Source organism: Zeus faber, assembly GCF_960531495.2.
Source record: "Zeus faber genome assembly, chromosome: 6".
Classification (NCBI taxonomy): domain Eukaryota; kingdom Metazoa; phylum Chordata; class Actinopteri; order Zeiformes; family Zeidae; genus Zeus; species Zeus faber.
In genome coordinates this window covers 10,814,580-10,829,850 of record NC_137201.1, presented here as the reverse complement: position 1 = coordinate 10,829,850, position 15,271 = coordinate 10,814,580, and the positions used below count along the sequence as shown (strand labels likewise).

The following is a 15,271-nucleotide window of genomic DNA, read 5'->3' as shown; positions in this document are numbered from 1 at the left end:
TCCAAAGAGCTTTAGAGCGCAAGGTCTTTCCGAAGACCTCCCGCTTCCAAAACAAAACTCGACGCTTTTGTTTTCAGCCACACGGTAAACCGATAAACCGTGCCGACTAAAGCACGGTGTTCTTGGCTAAGCAGCCCAAAATCTGTCTGTTAATCTGTCTGTGTTTCACTCCGTCTTTCTGCATCTGTCCAAAAATGGCGGCAGGAAGCGGGGTGAAGTGTGTCTGATAGCGTGTGTGTGTGTATACGTATGCGTGTGCATATGCATTGTAGCGACTGTCTTTATTTAGCCATACCACAAAGAACCACGGTATATCTCTAGCGTGGCCAGATTAGTTGGAAAACGTCGAGGTTAATGTCAGTAAAATACAAACCATTGATGGAGTTGGAGTCTGCATCGTGAAGGTTGAAGGCGATTCTTCTTGAACTTGCCTTCATTCGTCTCTTCTGCCTCTTGTGTTGAACTTCTATTCATCTCGATGCTCGTAGTTGTTGTGAAAAGCCCAACACAGGCTTGAAACAGCAGCAAATGTCGAAGCAGCCTTCACGCTTTTGTTGGCTACCGATCAAGATGTTGCGGCCCTTTTAGAAATAATAAAAATGAATCCTCAAGAAATTAGAGAAGCACAAACCTCTCATTTGGAGCTGAAGTTCCCTAATTTGAAATGCTCGATGCTAGATAGACTTATTTCTATGTCCATTGATGCATTCTATGCGCATTATCTTACATTTCATTTGGGAATGCACACAAACTTAAACCTGTTTTCACAGAGTTAAAAAACAATCTTTGAGTAAGAAAACCTCCGGGTGCCCTGCGCTGAGCACACTTGGCTACGTGGATGGGTGCTCGGGGCTGGCATCCGGGTGGGGTGTCTGGTCGTCTGCAGCGGGGCGGGCCCCGCCCATGCGTGGGGTGTGGGTGGGGGCGGCCGTTTCGGGCAGGGTGGCTCCGGCCCTGCGGTCCATGCCTGGCACCCGCAGCCCAGGTTCTGCGCCTACAGCAGGTTGAGAAGTTGAACTCTGTCCTAGATGCAATAGCATACAAATGCTATTCCAGACTTATTTATGTTGAAACTTGAAATTCATTGTGATCGGAGAGGGAAGAAATGCAGCCCTGTTTTACATATTATGTAAATGTAAACTTCCCAGCCAAAACCGAGCGGAAAGAAATGTGAAAGTATCGCACCAAAATGCTAACTGTGCCAGCGAATGTCCCCTTTTGATTCTTCTGACTGTGTTTATGAATCTCCGCAGAGATTAGGCTAATCCCCTGACGGACTCACCCATCATGTCGCTCCACTTGAAGAACTTGCGTGGCGTCCAAGTATGTGTCTGGACTGAGAGGAACCAAAGTTCCACGTTGAGATGAAACATTGGTTTGTGCACTGAGACGTTTCGCTGCAATGCACTGGCCATGATGATGATGATGATGATGATGATGATGATGATGATGATGATGATGATGATGATGGGCACGCTGCGACTGGGTCATTGTTAGTAATGGGTCGGACCCGGAGATGAAAGAAGAGGATGACGACGTAAGGAGATGCAACAAGCACTGTCAATAAAGCAGGCGGACAGATATTGAGACGGACAGACGGACGGATTGACGGACAGATTACATAGAGGAGTAGGAAGGACAGATTGACCTCAGTAGCTGTCAGTGAAGGCAGCTACTGTAGTCATGACCGTCGCTGGTGAAGCATGCAGACATATTTCCCAGTACCAAGGAATTGACCACAAATTGCTTAATCGGATAGTTTATGCAATACCTTTTCTGTAGATTAGGCATTGAGGCTTGTTTTAACATGGTCCATTGTACTATTGTACAAAAACAGTGTCATCACCATAAAGGAGGTGAGTTTGCTCGAGGATATACAAAAGAGATGAAGATAATGGACAATGGCACTGTGATGCTGTTTCCCTGATTCTTATTGATGATTCAAGTGTAAGGGCCACTGCAGGAAGTGATTGAGGTAAGACCCTTTCAGGCCCTATTATGCTACAGGCCTCAGTGCATCTGCATGGGCACTGGTAGCTGTGCTGAGCATGACCAGGGGCAGGCACAAAAAATGTCGAAAAGCAAGATTCCCAGCACAAGGGGAGGGCTGGTGACTAAAATTATTTTCAGCGAGGAACAGAGCGTCCTTGGTTAAAGTAGGGTGCCGCTATCCTTACGCAGGGTTTCCTGCTTTGTCTTGAGCTGAGTCGGCCTTCAGACCCCATTTGAGGCCTTGCTGCAAATGAATTGTGTTTTTTGGGGAAAGGATAGAAAACAAAGTGGGTCAGTTTTCTCCACAGTTTTGCTTGGCACGTGCCCTGTCCTGACGGACAAAACACAAGACGAGCTGTCCAGTCGCAGTGTGTGGGGCCAGCTTTACAGCTCCATCTAACCCATATACAGGACAGCAGGCAGCAGGAGCGGTACACCCCACCACCACCGCCACCACCACCACCAACAACCTCTGCTCTCCTTCCCTCTGTCCCAGAACAGAGAAGGACAGGACAGAATAGAAACAGCGGGGTATTTCCTAGAGGAACGCCCAGAAAAGGGACCCAGAAATGTGAGACCATGGTCACAGGAGAGTTGGTGCAGATGGAGCAGAAAGGAGGGAAGGAGTGCACCATCCTCCACAGATTGCCGCTGCAGAGGAGGATATCCCACACTGAAACCCTTTATAAAGAAAAACTCCTTATTTTTGGATCATTGGGATTCAACCCAATGGAGCAATCACGACCACGTTCTTCAGTGACCGCGCTATTGTGCGTCGGTTCGCTGAAGCTATCCTCTCAACATCGGATCAATTTAATAGGTGTCTGAACGTCCCAAAAGTCACCAAATCCAACCTCAAGAACAACAAGTCATTTCTCCATTGTTGTTTTGAATGGATTGTAACAGGACAATCCACCTCGATTAACATTTCAAGATTCAAAATCAAAGCCACTTTGCGGTTCGAGTTGCAAGATTCCCCGGTTAATGCAGCCAGGCGCAGATTTTCCAGCTGTTTCAGTGCTGCTGCTGCATTGTCACTGTGTGTGTGTGTGTGTGTGTGTGTGTGTGTGTGTGTGTGTGTGTGTGTGTGTGTGTGTGTGCGTGTGCGTGTGTGATACAGGGCCGCTGTGTCCTGTTTACTTCTCTGATACTTGCTGATGCAACTACTGTGGCATCAGGCTAACTGTACATAGAGCCGGATGAACGGACAGACGCATTTCTCTCAGCCACCCCCCTCCTCCTTCCCGGAGTTCTCACGCTGTGCCGACACACACACACACACACACACGCACGCACACACGCACACACACAGTACTGCTGCAAAACCGGAAGGCTTTGTTAGCCAGTCAGGTATGAATCATCCTGATCATCATCAGCTGGTCTGCTTCACCTTAATGACAGAGATGACGGAGAGGCCTTGGATTAGACTCTCTCCCTCTCGCTCTCTCCTTCTCTCTTGCTCTCTGTCTCTCCCGCTCTCTCTCTCCTTCACTGTCTTATCTCTTTGTGTGTCTTCCTTTGGATCTCTCTCTCTCTCTCTCGCTCTGTGTCTGTGGCCTTCTCCTTCTCTCTTCCTCTCTCTCTCGCTCTCGCTCTCTCTTCCCCTCTCAGACCTTTTCATCCTCATTAGATCTCTTCCTGTCCCGCGGGGGCGGCAGTGGCAACTCCTCCGTCTCTTTCCTTCACCATACCTCTCTCCTCTTTTTGCTCTCCTCCGTCTCGTGACATGAACGACACCCCTTCCTCCCTCTTCCTCCTCCTCCTCCTCCTCCTCCTGTCTCCTTCCTGCTCTGTGCCAGTCTCCTTGTGTCTTTTTTTATCTATCGTTTTTGCCCCCACCCCCCGTGATTCTTTCCTCTTTGCATAATAGAGAACCTTTTCAAACAGGCATCTCCTCCACCCTCGCTCTCCATCTCTCCCTCTCTACCGAAGCTGTCGACCTAGCCAGGCCAGAAACAGGTTGTTACAGTTGCGCTGGAAAGAAAAGAGAAACGAGTGAAAACGATAAAAAGATGGAGATGTTTAGACAGTCTTTCCGTGTCTTTGTGTGTGTACCAAAGTAAGACTAGGTGGTGCGGTATTAGTGTTTTGAGTGGCAGGAGTACACAACATCAGACACACACACACACACACACGCAGACACAGCAGCGCTGGCATGGAGGAAAGCACTGGAAGAGTGCAGAGAGCGGCAAAGACAAACAGAGGGAGAGAGGAAAAAATCAATAGGCATCGACATGCAACACCGCATCAAGACTGTTGCGAAAGAGAGAGAGAGATAGAGAGAGGGAGAGAGGGAGAGAGAGAGAATGAGAGAGAGAAGGAGCGAGAGAGAGAGAGAGAGAGAGAGAGAGAGCTGTGCAAGAATGATGCGCCGAGAAAGACCGGGGGGAAACAGATAGATGAACAGAACAGGTGAGAGAGAGAAGGGAGTGAGAAATGACAAGGGTGTGTGGTGGCAGATAGATAGAAATTAATTTGATGGAAGAGGACAGAAAAGAGGAGTGAGAGATAAGGGGGGAAGAATGATAAACGGTCATGTGATAAGACTGGTGGTCGCAGTACATGGATAGTTAACACGTCAGGTCTGTGGAAAGAGAGACGCAGCGAAAGCATCTTCTACTCTATTGATCACATGCTGTGTCTTGTGCCGGCATATGAATGTGTGTGTGTGTGTGTGTGTGTGTGTATGCATGGGGGGAAGCACGGTTCCTAAATAATCTCATATGGATTTCTCTTTGACTGACCAGTCCTTATCCCCATAGACGTTTGTCCTTGAAGTATCGGAAAGTTATCGATCACCCTGCCTTAAACAGCACAGAACATGTTATATTTATATACGGTACATATCACACATCATACCATAATAATTTTCATATCAAGAACCATCACTGTAATAAAGATTAGGCCACACACCCCTTTTGATAAGATTTTGCCCCTCGGACCCCGATCTGAGTATATTTTTATTGTTGGATATGAGTCCAAACTTCCATACGTTCTATACCATAGTTACACTGATAACAGTGAAACTAGGTTCAAAACCGTTATCATTGTACATTCTCTAATGGTTAACGGGACCTCCTGAAAGCTCTCAAAAGAAACTGCTGTGAGAACCGCAGGTTCAGGGAACCGTCACAACTGCAAATGATTTCCCCATCTCTACTCTTTGTAATGTCCTCTCTAAAGTGCGCCGTGTGTACAGGGTTTGGGTTCCCGGTTAACCCTGACCTGTGTCTCCCACAGGACGGCCCACGCACAGGGGAAGGCCGAGGCGGCGGTGGGGGCCGCTCACAAAGCCCAGGAGGAGAGCCGCATGGCCCGGGTCACCGCCAAGCAGTTCTCCCCGTCCTTCCAGCACTCGGGAAACGGTGAGGATACACACAGACGCACGTAATGTAGCTACTTTCAAGTTTGACTTGAAAGTAGCTACATTATAATTAGGTATTGAACAATCTACACAACAATGTCGGTTTTGAAAATGCAATTTGGAGTATAGCTGGAGTTTGTTGTGAGCTCCCTACCCTCGTGACAATTACTGTGCCAGCTCCACATATCATTTCTTTCGGCCAACTCTCTTCATTCCTTTAGACCTTTATATGTTTATATAAGATACAAATATACATTTATACAAACACACACACATACATATGTGTGTGTAGATATACAGTATACATAAATATACAAGTACAAACCTGAAGCACACTGCATACTGCAAACATGCTGCGTGTGTCCTGTGCTGCACATGTTCTTCACATGTAACATAAGTAACTCCGCCTCCAGCAGGACACACACACACACACACACACACACACACACACACACACACACACACACCATTACATGTGCACACACATGAATGAACAGATTACATGAACCAAATTGTGTGTGGGTGTGTGTGTGTGTGTGTGTGTGGGTGTGTGTGTGTGTGTGTGTGTGTGTGCATTTGTGTGTGTGTGCATTTGTGTGTGCATTTGTGTGTGAGTTGGATGATAATAAAGGTCAGTACCAACCACCCTCCAGCTTTTTGTTGCCTCTTCTGTCGCTCACACCTGTAAAACAGCGTGGGTAACAACATATCACACACACACACACACACACACACACACACACACACACACACACACACACACACACACACACACACACACACACACACACACACACACACACACACACACACACACACCTTAGATATGGTTGTCATGCACAGTTAAAACATATAACTCTGTCTATACTAATGGCAAGAGAAAGTTGGCCGATGATCAATGAAGCCAGTTCTTTTGGCTGGGGAAACAACACCACCAATGAAATACGCAGCTTCCTCCCAGAGGCGTGGAGGTCATTGATAGTGACACTGACTGACTGACTGTGGAAGTGGAGACTGGATGACAATGCTCACATTTCATGAAATGACAGTCAGAAGGAATCATTCGCTGATGCATTTGTTAGTTGATGTGTCAAAATGCTCTCTGGATAAAACATGGAAGGGCAGAGGGATTCTTGGAATGGATAATATGGCCATAGGAAGTAAATAAGTGGAAAGGTTTGCCAAACATGATGAGTCAGCATTTGATGATGATTATTCTCTTCCTGATTGGACTTGACTGTTAATTATTGATGTTAACCCCCCCGCCTTTTCCCAGGTGTGGCGGTCCAGCGTCCCAAGCGGCAGGTGTCCAGCGAGGTGGAGGCCGAGGGTTTGTCCAGCAGCGCAGGCACAGCTGACAGCCCCGACCTCTACGCCAAGAGCGGCGTGGGCTCTGGCGGCTCTGGCGGCTCGGACGACCCGTCCAACGAGGGCGCCACGCCCGACCTCAGCCCCCCCTCGTCCTCTTCGCCGCCCCGCACCCCGACCCCACCCGCCCGGCTCTCGCACCGCAGCCGCAGCGCCCGCTTCCACCGGCAGGTCGCCGTGGACCACGGCGACCGAGGGAGGGACGGGAATGGAGGTGGGGGCGCGGAGATCCAGGTGCTGGCGGAAGGGGTCGATGGCGGTGAGGGGGATGGAGGAGGGAGGAGAGGAAGGGGAAGAGGAGGGGGGGAGAAGAAGATGGGGGAGTACCCGCGGGCCAACAGCTGGGGCGAGGACAAGCGGAGGGGGGCGTCGACGTCAAGAGGGGGCTCGGGGGGGAATCACCATGACGAGGGAGGGGGCCGGACCAACGGGCACAAGCACGGCTCGTCCAATCACAAGTCCCGGGAGCACGCAGACTCGTCCAATCACAGACAGGCCCGGGGGGACCGCTGGGCGGAGCCCTCGTCCTCGTCGGGTACCTGGGCACCCGGCCACAGGGGGGCGCACGGCAGCAGGGGCACGCACGGACGGGGTGGGAGGCTGCTGGAGCAGGACGAGGAGAAGCTGAGCAACTACGAGATGGAGATGAAGCCGCTGCAGCCGAGGGACTCCAATACCCACAAGCCCCATGGGCACGGGGACGAGCGGCATAGACATGGCCACGGCCACCCGGAGGGGCGGGCCCACGCCGCCCAGAGACAGAGACATAAGAACCGCGAGGGGAGGGAGGGGGGAGCCCGGGAGTCCTCGCACAGGCCGGACAGCGGGGGGCACTCGGGGGAGAAGCTGGACTCGCGGCCACTACGTCGGGACCTCGCCCTCTCCCCCCCGCAGAAGTCCTACCCCATCGCACCGGAGCCACAGAGCCTCGCACAGAGCAAAGATGGCTCGGTAAGAACCCCTGCCCATTCAAACACACACCATCCAAAACCCCGCGGCCGAATCCAGTTTCTTTGGAGCTGCATTTTGGAAATGTATGTGTCCACTAATTCCAACGTGACCATGAAACTCACAACAAATCCACCTCAACCTTCCCCTGTCGTCTTATCTTATCAAGTCTCGCCGTTCCAGCAGACATGTGCGTAAGGGATCGAACGAGGTGTACATCCAAAATGACTCTCAGGCAAAGGAGAGGAGGACCTAAAGGGCAGCTTAGATGAGAGGCAGCTTTGATCAAAGTGCTTTTACAAATGTGGAAACAAACTGCCGACCTATACAAGGTTTCTTGATTGTTGGATTGTTTAAAAGGCACTAGTGTTTTAAATTTTTCCAGTGGAATTATGGTCATAAAGATATGATGTGAATTGTTCAATATCTCAAAACAGGGTCATGAATGCTGCATTCAGGACCCTGCTGGTGTAGGTGGTCCAAGTCTTTAATGCTGCTATCGTGAATTAGTGTAACATAACAGCAAAACCAGTGCCCCCTTTTTAATACTCCACTAAAAAAGGAGGACAGATAGATTTGTAGCGATGCATTTTTATGCGTGTGCTGGAAAAACACTGGGAATTAGGCGGCTTTGAGAAAAAAAAAGAAACCATAAAACATTCATACTTTACGCAGCCTTCTCTTCTTGTTTTCCCTCATTCTGTTTTTACAAATACAGAAGGACTGGCAGAGTTTCAGACAAATTCAGAGCTGTTAGAATAAGGCAGAATTTAAATGAATTTGAATGAATTTAGCTTTCAACCCACACTCGACCGCGCGACAAACGCGTCTTAATGCAATATACTACTAGACGAAAAGTATGGAAGTGGAATATATCACTGCAGGATTAGCGTCAATTTGATTGACGCTCTCGACGCACCCGCTCGTTGCCTCTGCGTAGTTTTTGTGACTTTGTCGGCGAGCGTAGTGCTGGTTTCGCAGTGGCGTGGTCGACTGCCGTGACACCGCCACACGTTTGATTTGCCTAAAAGGATTGTGTCGTCCGCTGTCATGAGGATACGTCCCATCCCAGATGACATAACACAATGTTATCTTGCATATTAATATAATCCCGTGGGAGAGGCACAAGGTTTAACCTTGTGGAGGGGGGAGGAAAAAACCCCACAACACCGTTTATTTTTTATTTTTATTTTTTTTTTGGTAACCATGAGCAAGCTCTGTGGGGAGGAATTATGGGTGTCGTGATATAATGCTTTTGGCCGCGTCTCGACTCGGGCAGGCGCGGCCTAATCCTGAGCGATAATACAGTTGCGGCATTAGCTAATGAAACCCAGTGGAAAATCAACAGCGAACGACACTGCAACCCCTCATTGTATGCATCATGGACGTTACCCAGAGTTTATACACGCCGTCTGGGCTGCTGTGTGGCCGTACCGCCGTTTTTTCTAAGTGTGTGTGTGTGCGCGTGTGTGTGTGTGTACGTGCGCGCGCGTGTGTGTTTGTGTGTGTGTGTGTGAGAGCACGTTCACTGTAAAGGCCAATTTCCCCCTCTCCCAGCACAACTCCCTCACGTACTGTAAATAAAATAGTAGAGCGATGACAGCCCTGCACTTGGTTTTGGCTTGGTTTGCTCGCTGTTACATGATAGCATGCAGGCCCGGATGGATGGCGAGAAAGAGAGCGATGGAAAGACAAGGAGGGAAGAGAGAGGGATGGCAGAATTAAGGAGTGTGGGGTAAGAGAGAGAGAGAGAGAGAGGAAAGAGAGAGAGAGAGAGATAGAGAGAGAGAGAGAGAGAGACCCAGTGGTCCTTGCCTCACCTTAGTAACAGCAGATTGGCAAAGTAGACCCTTCCTCTCAGCAGGTCGCCCATTGGCTCGCCAGCGCTCTGTTGCCAGGGAACAGCTTATGCCTTGCTCCAGCGGCAGCCAATCGGCGATAGGGGGAGGGAGGTGGGAGTTCTGCGTGTGTGCGTGCGTGCGAGCGAGAGTGTGTCTGTGTTTGGTGTGGTGTTTGCAGTCGCAGGGAAGCAAGCGAGATTTGTGTAAAACAGGTTCACAGCCGACAGAGATAGTATCACACGCACGCACACACACACACACACACACACACACACACACAAACAGAGAGAGAGAGATAAATACACGCGGGGTAGTCTAGAGTGCGGAGGCAAAATGACACACACAATAACACATACACACATTCAGGTATAAGTCATTTCTAGAGTCGTCTACAAAAACCTTCAAAAACAACTATATTAGCTGGGATTTTGTAGACTAGAAAGGGTGTTGGAATCATAGTAGTATACATATCCTGTACATACCTCCTATACATACATAGGAGGAACTGATCAGCCACAGCATTAAATATGAATAACATTGCTATGATATATTAGGCAGCAAGTGAACAGTCAGTTGTTGAAGTGTGATGTGTTGGAAGCAGGAAAAATTGGCAAGCGTAAGGATCTGAGCCACTTTGACAAGGACCAAATTGTGATGACTAGACGGCTGGGTCAGAGCATCTCCAAAATGACAGGTCTTGTGGAGTTTTACTGGTATGCAGTGGTTAGTACCTACCAAAAGTGGTCCAAGGAAGGACAACTGGTGAACTGGCGACAGGGTCATGGACGCCCATGGGCTCAATGATGTACGTGGCGAGTGAAGGCTAGAGCGTCTGTTCCAAGGGTTACTGTAGCACAAATTACTGAAAAAAGTTAATGTTGCTATGATAGAAAAGTGTTCAAACACACAGTGCATCACAGCTTGCTGCCTATCGGGCCTCGTAGTCGCAGACCGGTCAGTGTGCCCATGTTGACCCCTGTCCACCACCAAAAGTGGTGGACAGGGGTCAGGGGGTCAGGGGGTCAGGGGTCAGGGGCTCCGCTCAATGGACACGTGAGAATCAGAACTGGACCATGTAGCAATGGAACAAGGTGGCCTGGTCTGATGAATCACGTTTTCTTCTACATCATGTGGATGGCCGGGGTTGGGGTCCGATCAGATCGAGCATCTGTGGGATGTGCTGGAACAACAAGCCCGATCCATGGGGCCCCACCTCACAACTTCCAGGACTCAAAGGATCTGCTGCTAACGTCTTGGTGCCAGATACCACAGGACACCTTCAGAGGTCTTGTGGAGTCCATGCCTCCACGGGTCAGAGCTGTTTGGGCGGCACGAGGGGGAGCTACACAATATTACTGGTTATTAGCGCTGGTTTTAATGTTGTGGCTGATCTGTGTATAGGATATTAAAATTACTTATAAAGGCTTCAGAACAGCCTTGATAAGACACTGGGACAGTAAGGACATAGTTAGTGTCCCCACAATCCTTATCAAGGTGTCTTATCAAGGCTGTCAATGCAGGTGGGTATTCAGGTGTTTTGTACTTTTAGGTGTTTTGTCCGTTGTAAAACACACACACACACACACACACACACACAAACATTTGTGGTTGTAATATTTCAAGATTCAAGATTCAAGAGGTTTATTCGTCACATACATATACATACTTTCATACATATATGCAGTGAAATGTAATGCGGTGATAACACACAATATGTCCTAGGAAAAATTTCTTTCTAAAAGACCAACTAACTGCCTCCTAAAACGTAATACAGTAAGTCGAACACTTATAGAATAAAAATAAATATATATAGAATAAAATAAAATACAATAAAATAAAATGAAATAAAATGGAATAGATAGAGGGAATATGCTTATGTATATGGAATAGGCAATTATGTATATACAGATATGTGCATTAAAGTGGCATGTGAATTAAAGTGGCATGTGAATAAAGTGAGGTAGTGTTTGGGATAATACAGCACAGTATATTTGTTGTATACAATATATAGATGCATATATCATGTGCAGCAACATGTCCACACTCATGATAACGCACACAGCTGGCTCAGGAGTCTTTTTTTTATAAGGACAGATGTGTTAAGTAGAAAAAACCTCCGACCCCTGTTCAAGAGCGTTGTGCCGTCTCGGTGCCTGTTTTCCCTAAAAATCTAGAGGCAAAAAATCCCCAAATGAATACACGTAATTTGTACCTTGCAAACTCAGCGCTTGCTCACTCCTTCAACTGCTGCTTCCTGCTTTTGGGAAGGGAGTTTAAAGTAACGGGGTCCTGAGTCTTGGGTCGGTGGCAAATTTTGGCGAATTTGAAAAGAGGAGGGATGTTTGTTTGGCACACTTTGTGGCTGGTTGATCCTGAGTGGTAGTTTATTTGTGGTTCCAAGTTGTTTTCTTACTCTGTGTCTTCTATGGACAGAAAAAAATGAGAAATAAAGGGCAAAACGGAACTGAATGTCCTTCGGTCATGTCACTCAGGGGTTAATTCACAAAAGGATTGCGCGGCTTTTGCCGCTGCTGAACCGGCGCAAATAACACGAAAAGCATCTAATTCACAAAGCATCCCCAAATGGTGAAATGCACTGCTTACTGCACTGCCACGCAAATAGCGTCTTGGTGTGCCGGTGCTATTTATGCATATTTAAATGAGGTATTATTCATACATTTGGTGCAAAATTGCCCCCTTTCTATGCAAATGAGCCTTGTTGCAAAAACCGTCCAATTCACAAACCGTGGCGCTAATATCAACACGCAGTTAGAGTGAAATTATTATCCTCTGCAGATTGCTGGTGGTAACTGCACAGACAAAAAAAAGAGAAATGCAGCCGCTCCAGGCGATCAGACCCCGTTGGGGTCTGCCCAGTGGCGGTGCTAAGGGGGGTCTTGCTGGTGCTATAGCCCCGTCCGGATTTGGCACAGCACCGGCGCCGGAACCCCAAGGATTTCCTTACAATTCTACATCTTACATTCATACACATCAAAATAACTACTGTCCGACAAGTATTTTAAGATTTCATTTTTAAGTTTATATTCATTTAAGACTGATAATTTGTAAAACAGGCAGGTGTAGAGCAGTGGCGTAAATGCGTAAGACTCTCCATTACACATTTATGCTCCGCTCCGCTCCCCGTGACCGTTTCCTGTTTCTCCAAATAAAACGAATATAAACAGTCTGTATTAGTGGCCGCAATCAGTCTCTTTGATTATAACTTAACCAGCAGCAGACATCCACAGGTTCCTTTGATGTTCTTCCACGATCCTGACTGGGTATTAAAATATAAATTGGGGATTGGTTAGCTCATTCTGAAATTAATGAAAACATGAAATATTAAAGCATCTCCATTAAATGAGTGATTAACTAACCAGTGGTACAAAGCCTTTGAGGTGGTCGGCAGATTTCCAAAATCCCCCTCTTCTCTTAACACCACAGGAACTGACTGTCCTTGAGCAAGGCTTTAACCCCCCCCCAGGCTCAGGATGGGAGCAGCGGACCAGCCCGTCCTCCGTGTGTCTGGGCATCGGGGTGCTGCAGCACGACGCCGCGTTCCCCATAACAGCGGCGTTTGAAAAGTCACTCAACCTCGGCTAAAAACCCAGAGGATTTTCTAGCCGCTGCAGCGGTAATCGTCTATGACACGGATCTGTCATCAGCTTATCACTGGATTGATCAGAAAAAGGCCATTTCAACCATGAGCCACTCTCGACAAGGTGTTATTATGGTCTGGGTTAAAAACATTTTTCGGGGGATTTTCAGTTTTTCATTCGATTTTCTATTCAACTTCTCTATATTTTAGCTTCAGTTTTAACGTTAGAAATTGTAGTTCGAGGGACCAATCAAACGTTATGGAACCATTTCTTGGGACTCATTTTGAGGGATTAATGCACAATTGCGAACTACGCATCCTTTTTCGAATATACTTGAGTTCACATTTCCTCCTCCAAGACCGGCACGAAACGACCCCATATAACGTTGCGACACACAATTTACAGAATTATTAGTAGTTCAATGCCACCTTCGTGGAAAACAAAGAATTTCTCCCGTCTTGATTTTGTGCGGGGCCAATATTTCTGCCTTTTATATAGTTCCAGTATTTTCATCTAATTTTCGTAATGGATTCTATCCCAGTTTACCAAATTGGTATTCTTATAGTTTTACCCGTCATTGACGATAATAAGCCTGCTCAGTGCACAAAGTACAACAAGGTTCTCAGATATCAGAGTTTTCACACCCGACGTCGGTCCTCTGGGTGTCCGTAGCTCCAAATTCTGTCGATCGTTGTCGTTGATTTCTATGCAGGGATTTTTGGGCCGAACCGGGTGGAACTCTGTCTTTGTTGATTGCAAAGGGTGTCGGTGTCCTCCAAGAGGGAAAGTTGATTTTGCATTTGCTTAGGCCGCCGAACGGTTGAATATTAATGTCCCGTGCGCACGCGCATCTGTGTGGGCGGGTGCATGTGCAGCGTGGATGTGTGTGTTCTTATAATTGACACTCTCTCTCCCTCTCCCTCTCTCTGTCTCTCCTATGCAGGCTTACAGCTCCATCCTGGTCGCCATGGTGATTTTGCTCAACATCGGAGTGGCTATTTTGTTTATCCACTTTTTTATTTGACAAACAGCACTGCTTTTCAGAGTTAACCCTAATCTATGCTACAACAACTTCTACGTCCATATGAGTATTATAACGGAACCAGAGACCGGACCCAGCCGGCCGGAGAAACCACCACAGACCAAGGAGAGCGACGGCACGGATGGACCCCCGACCCCAAAGAAAAAAAAAAAAAAAACCCAAACGCTGACTCGGGCCGTCCGTCATCTTGAGGAAGCGGTGGGACGCGTGGGGGGTTAATGGTCCAAAAACAAGGAGCTGAAGTTTCAAGGTGGACTGGTGTGAGGAGGGGAGGAAGCAGTCCAACTGGCCCACACTGCTCCACGGGCCGGGGGAGGGGTGCAGCTGGCACTACGGCCCAAAATTTGTCTGCTTCCACTGTCTGCAGAGAGGACTTACCGGACAGACTTTTTCATCTTTCAAATCATAGTTTGACAGATTTGCAACTTCTAATTTATTGACTTAATTCATTTTTCTCTAATATATGATATGTTGATGGATATAGTCTTTATTTTGTAAACCCCCCCTTTATAACCATTGCCTATGGTTCTTTTGCTTCCTGGCCCAGTGGAGAGAGAGAGTGAGAGTGTGTGTGTGTGTGTGTGCAATGACAGCGACATCATCCTCCGCTACACCTGTCTCTCTCTCTCTCCCTCTCTTTTTCTGTCTCTCTTTTTCTGTCTCTCTCTCTCTCAGCAGCCATTCTTCCTGGTGTCTCTTCTCATCCCTCAGAGAAATGCGTGTGTGTGTGTGTGTGTGTGTGTGTGTGTGTGTGTGTGTGTGTGTGTGTGTGTGTGTGTGTGCGCGCGTGCGAATTTAGCCATGTATGGGTGTACAGTTTATTCCTGTGTATTTGTGTGAGTGTTCACATACACACATGCATACATATACATGCCTGTGTGTGTGTGTGTGTGTGTCTGTCTGTGGGGGGGGGGTCTGTCAGTAACACAGTGGCCTTTCACGCTGTAGATGAACTTTACAGATCGACCTCACCAGGAGACCCTGTCACCGCTCACCCAGACTGAGCCCACCTCTATCTGCTGACACCAATGCTCTCTCTCTCTCTGTCTCTCTCTCTCTCTCTCTGTCTCTCTCTCTCTGCTTATGAGCAGGCCTTCCACCCTTCCGCCCCCACACA

General features: G+C 47.9%; 1 protein-coding gene across 1 annotated transcript in view; it reads left to right on the top strand.

Moving 5' to 3' along the window:
* jph3b (junctophilin 3b) overlaps positions 1-14,136 on the top strand; it is a gene marked incomplete at both ends in the record, with an annotated part of 32,248 nt that extends 18,112 nt beyond the window's left edge. Inside the window, 3 exons of the mRNA XM_080001935.1 lie at positions 5,233-5,357; positions 6,633-7,675; positions 14,056-14,136. Of these exons, the coding sequence (XP_079858061.1) occupies positions 5,233-5,357; positions 6,633-7,675; positions 14,056-14,136 (1,249 nt within the window). The remainder of the gene's footprint in view (positions 1-5,232; positions 5,358-6,632; positions 7,676-14,055) is intronic.
* Between the last annotated feature and the right edge of the window lie 1,135 nt (positions 14,137-15,271).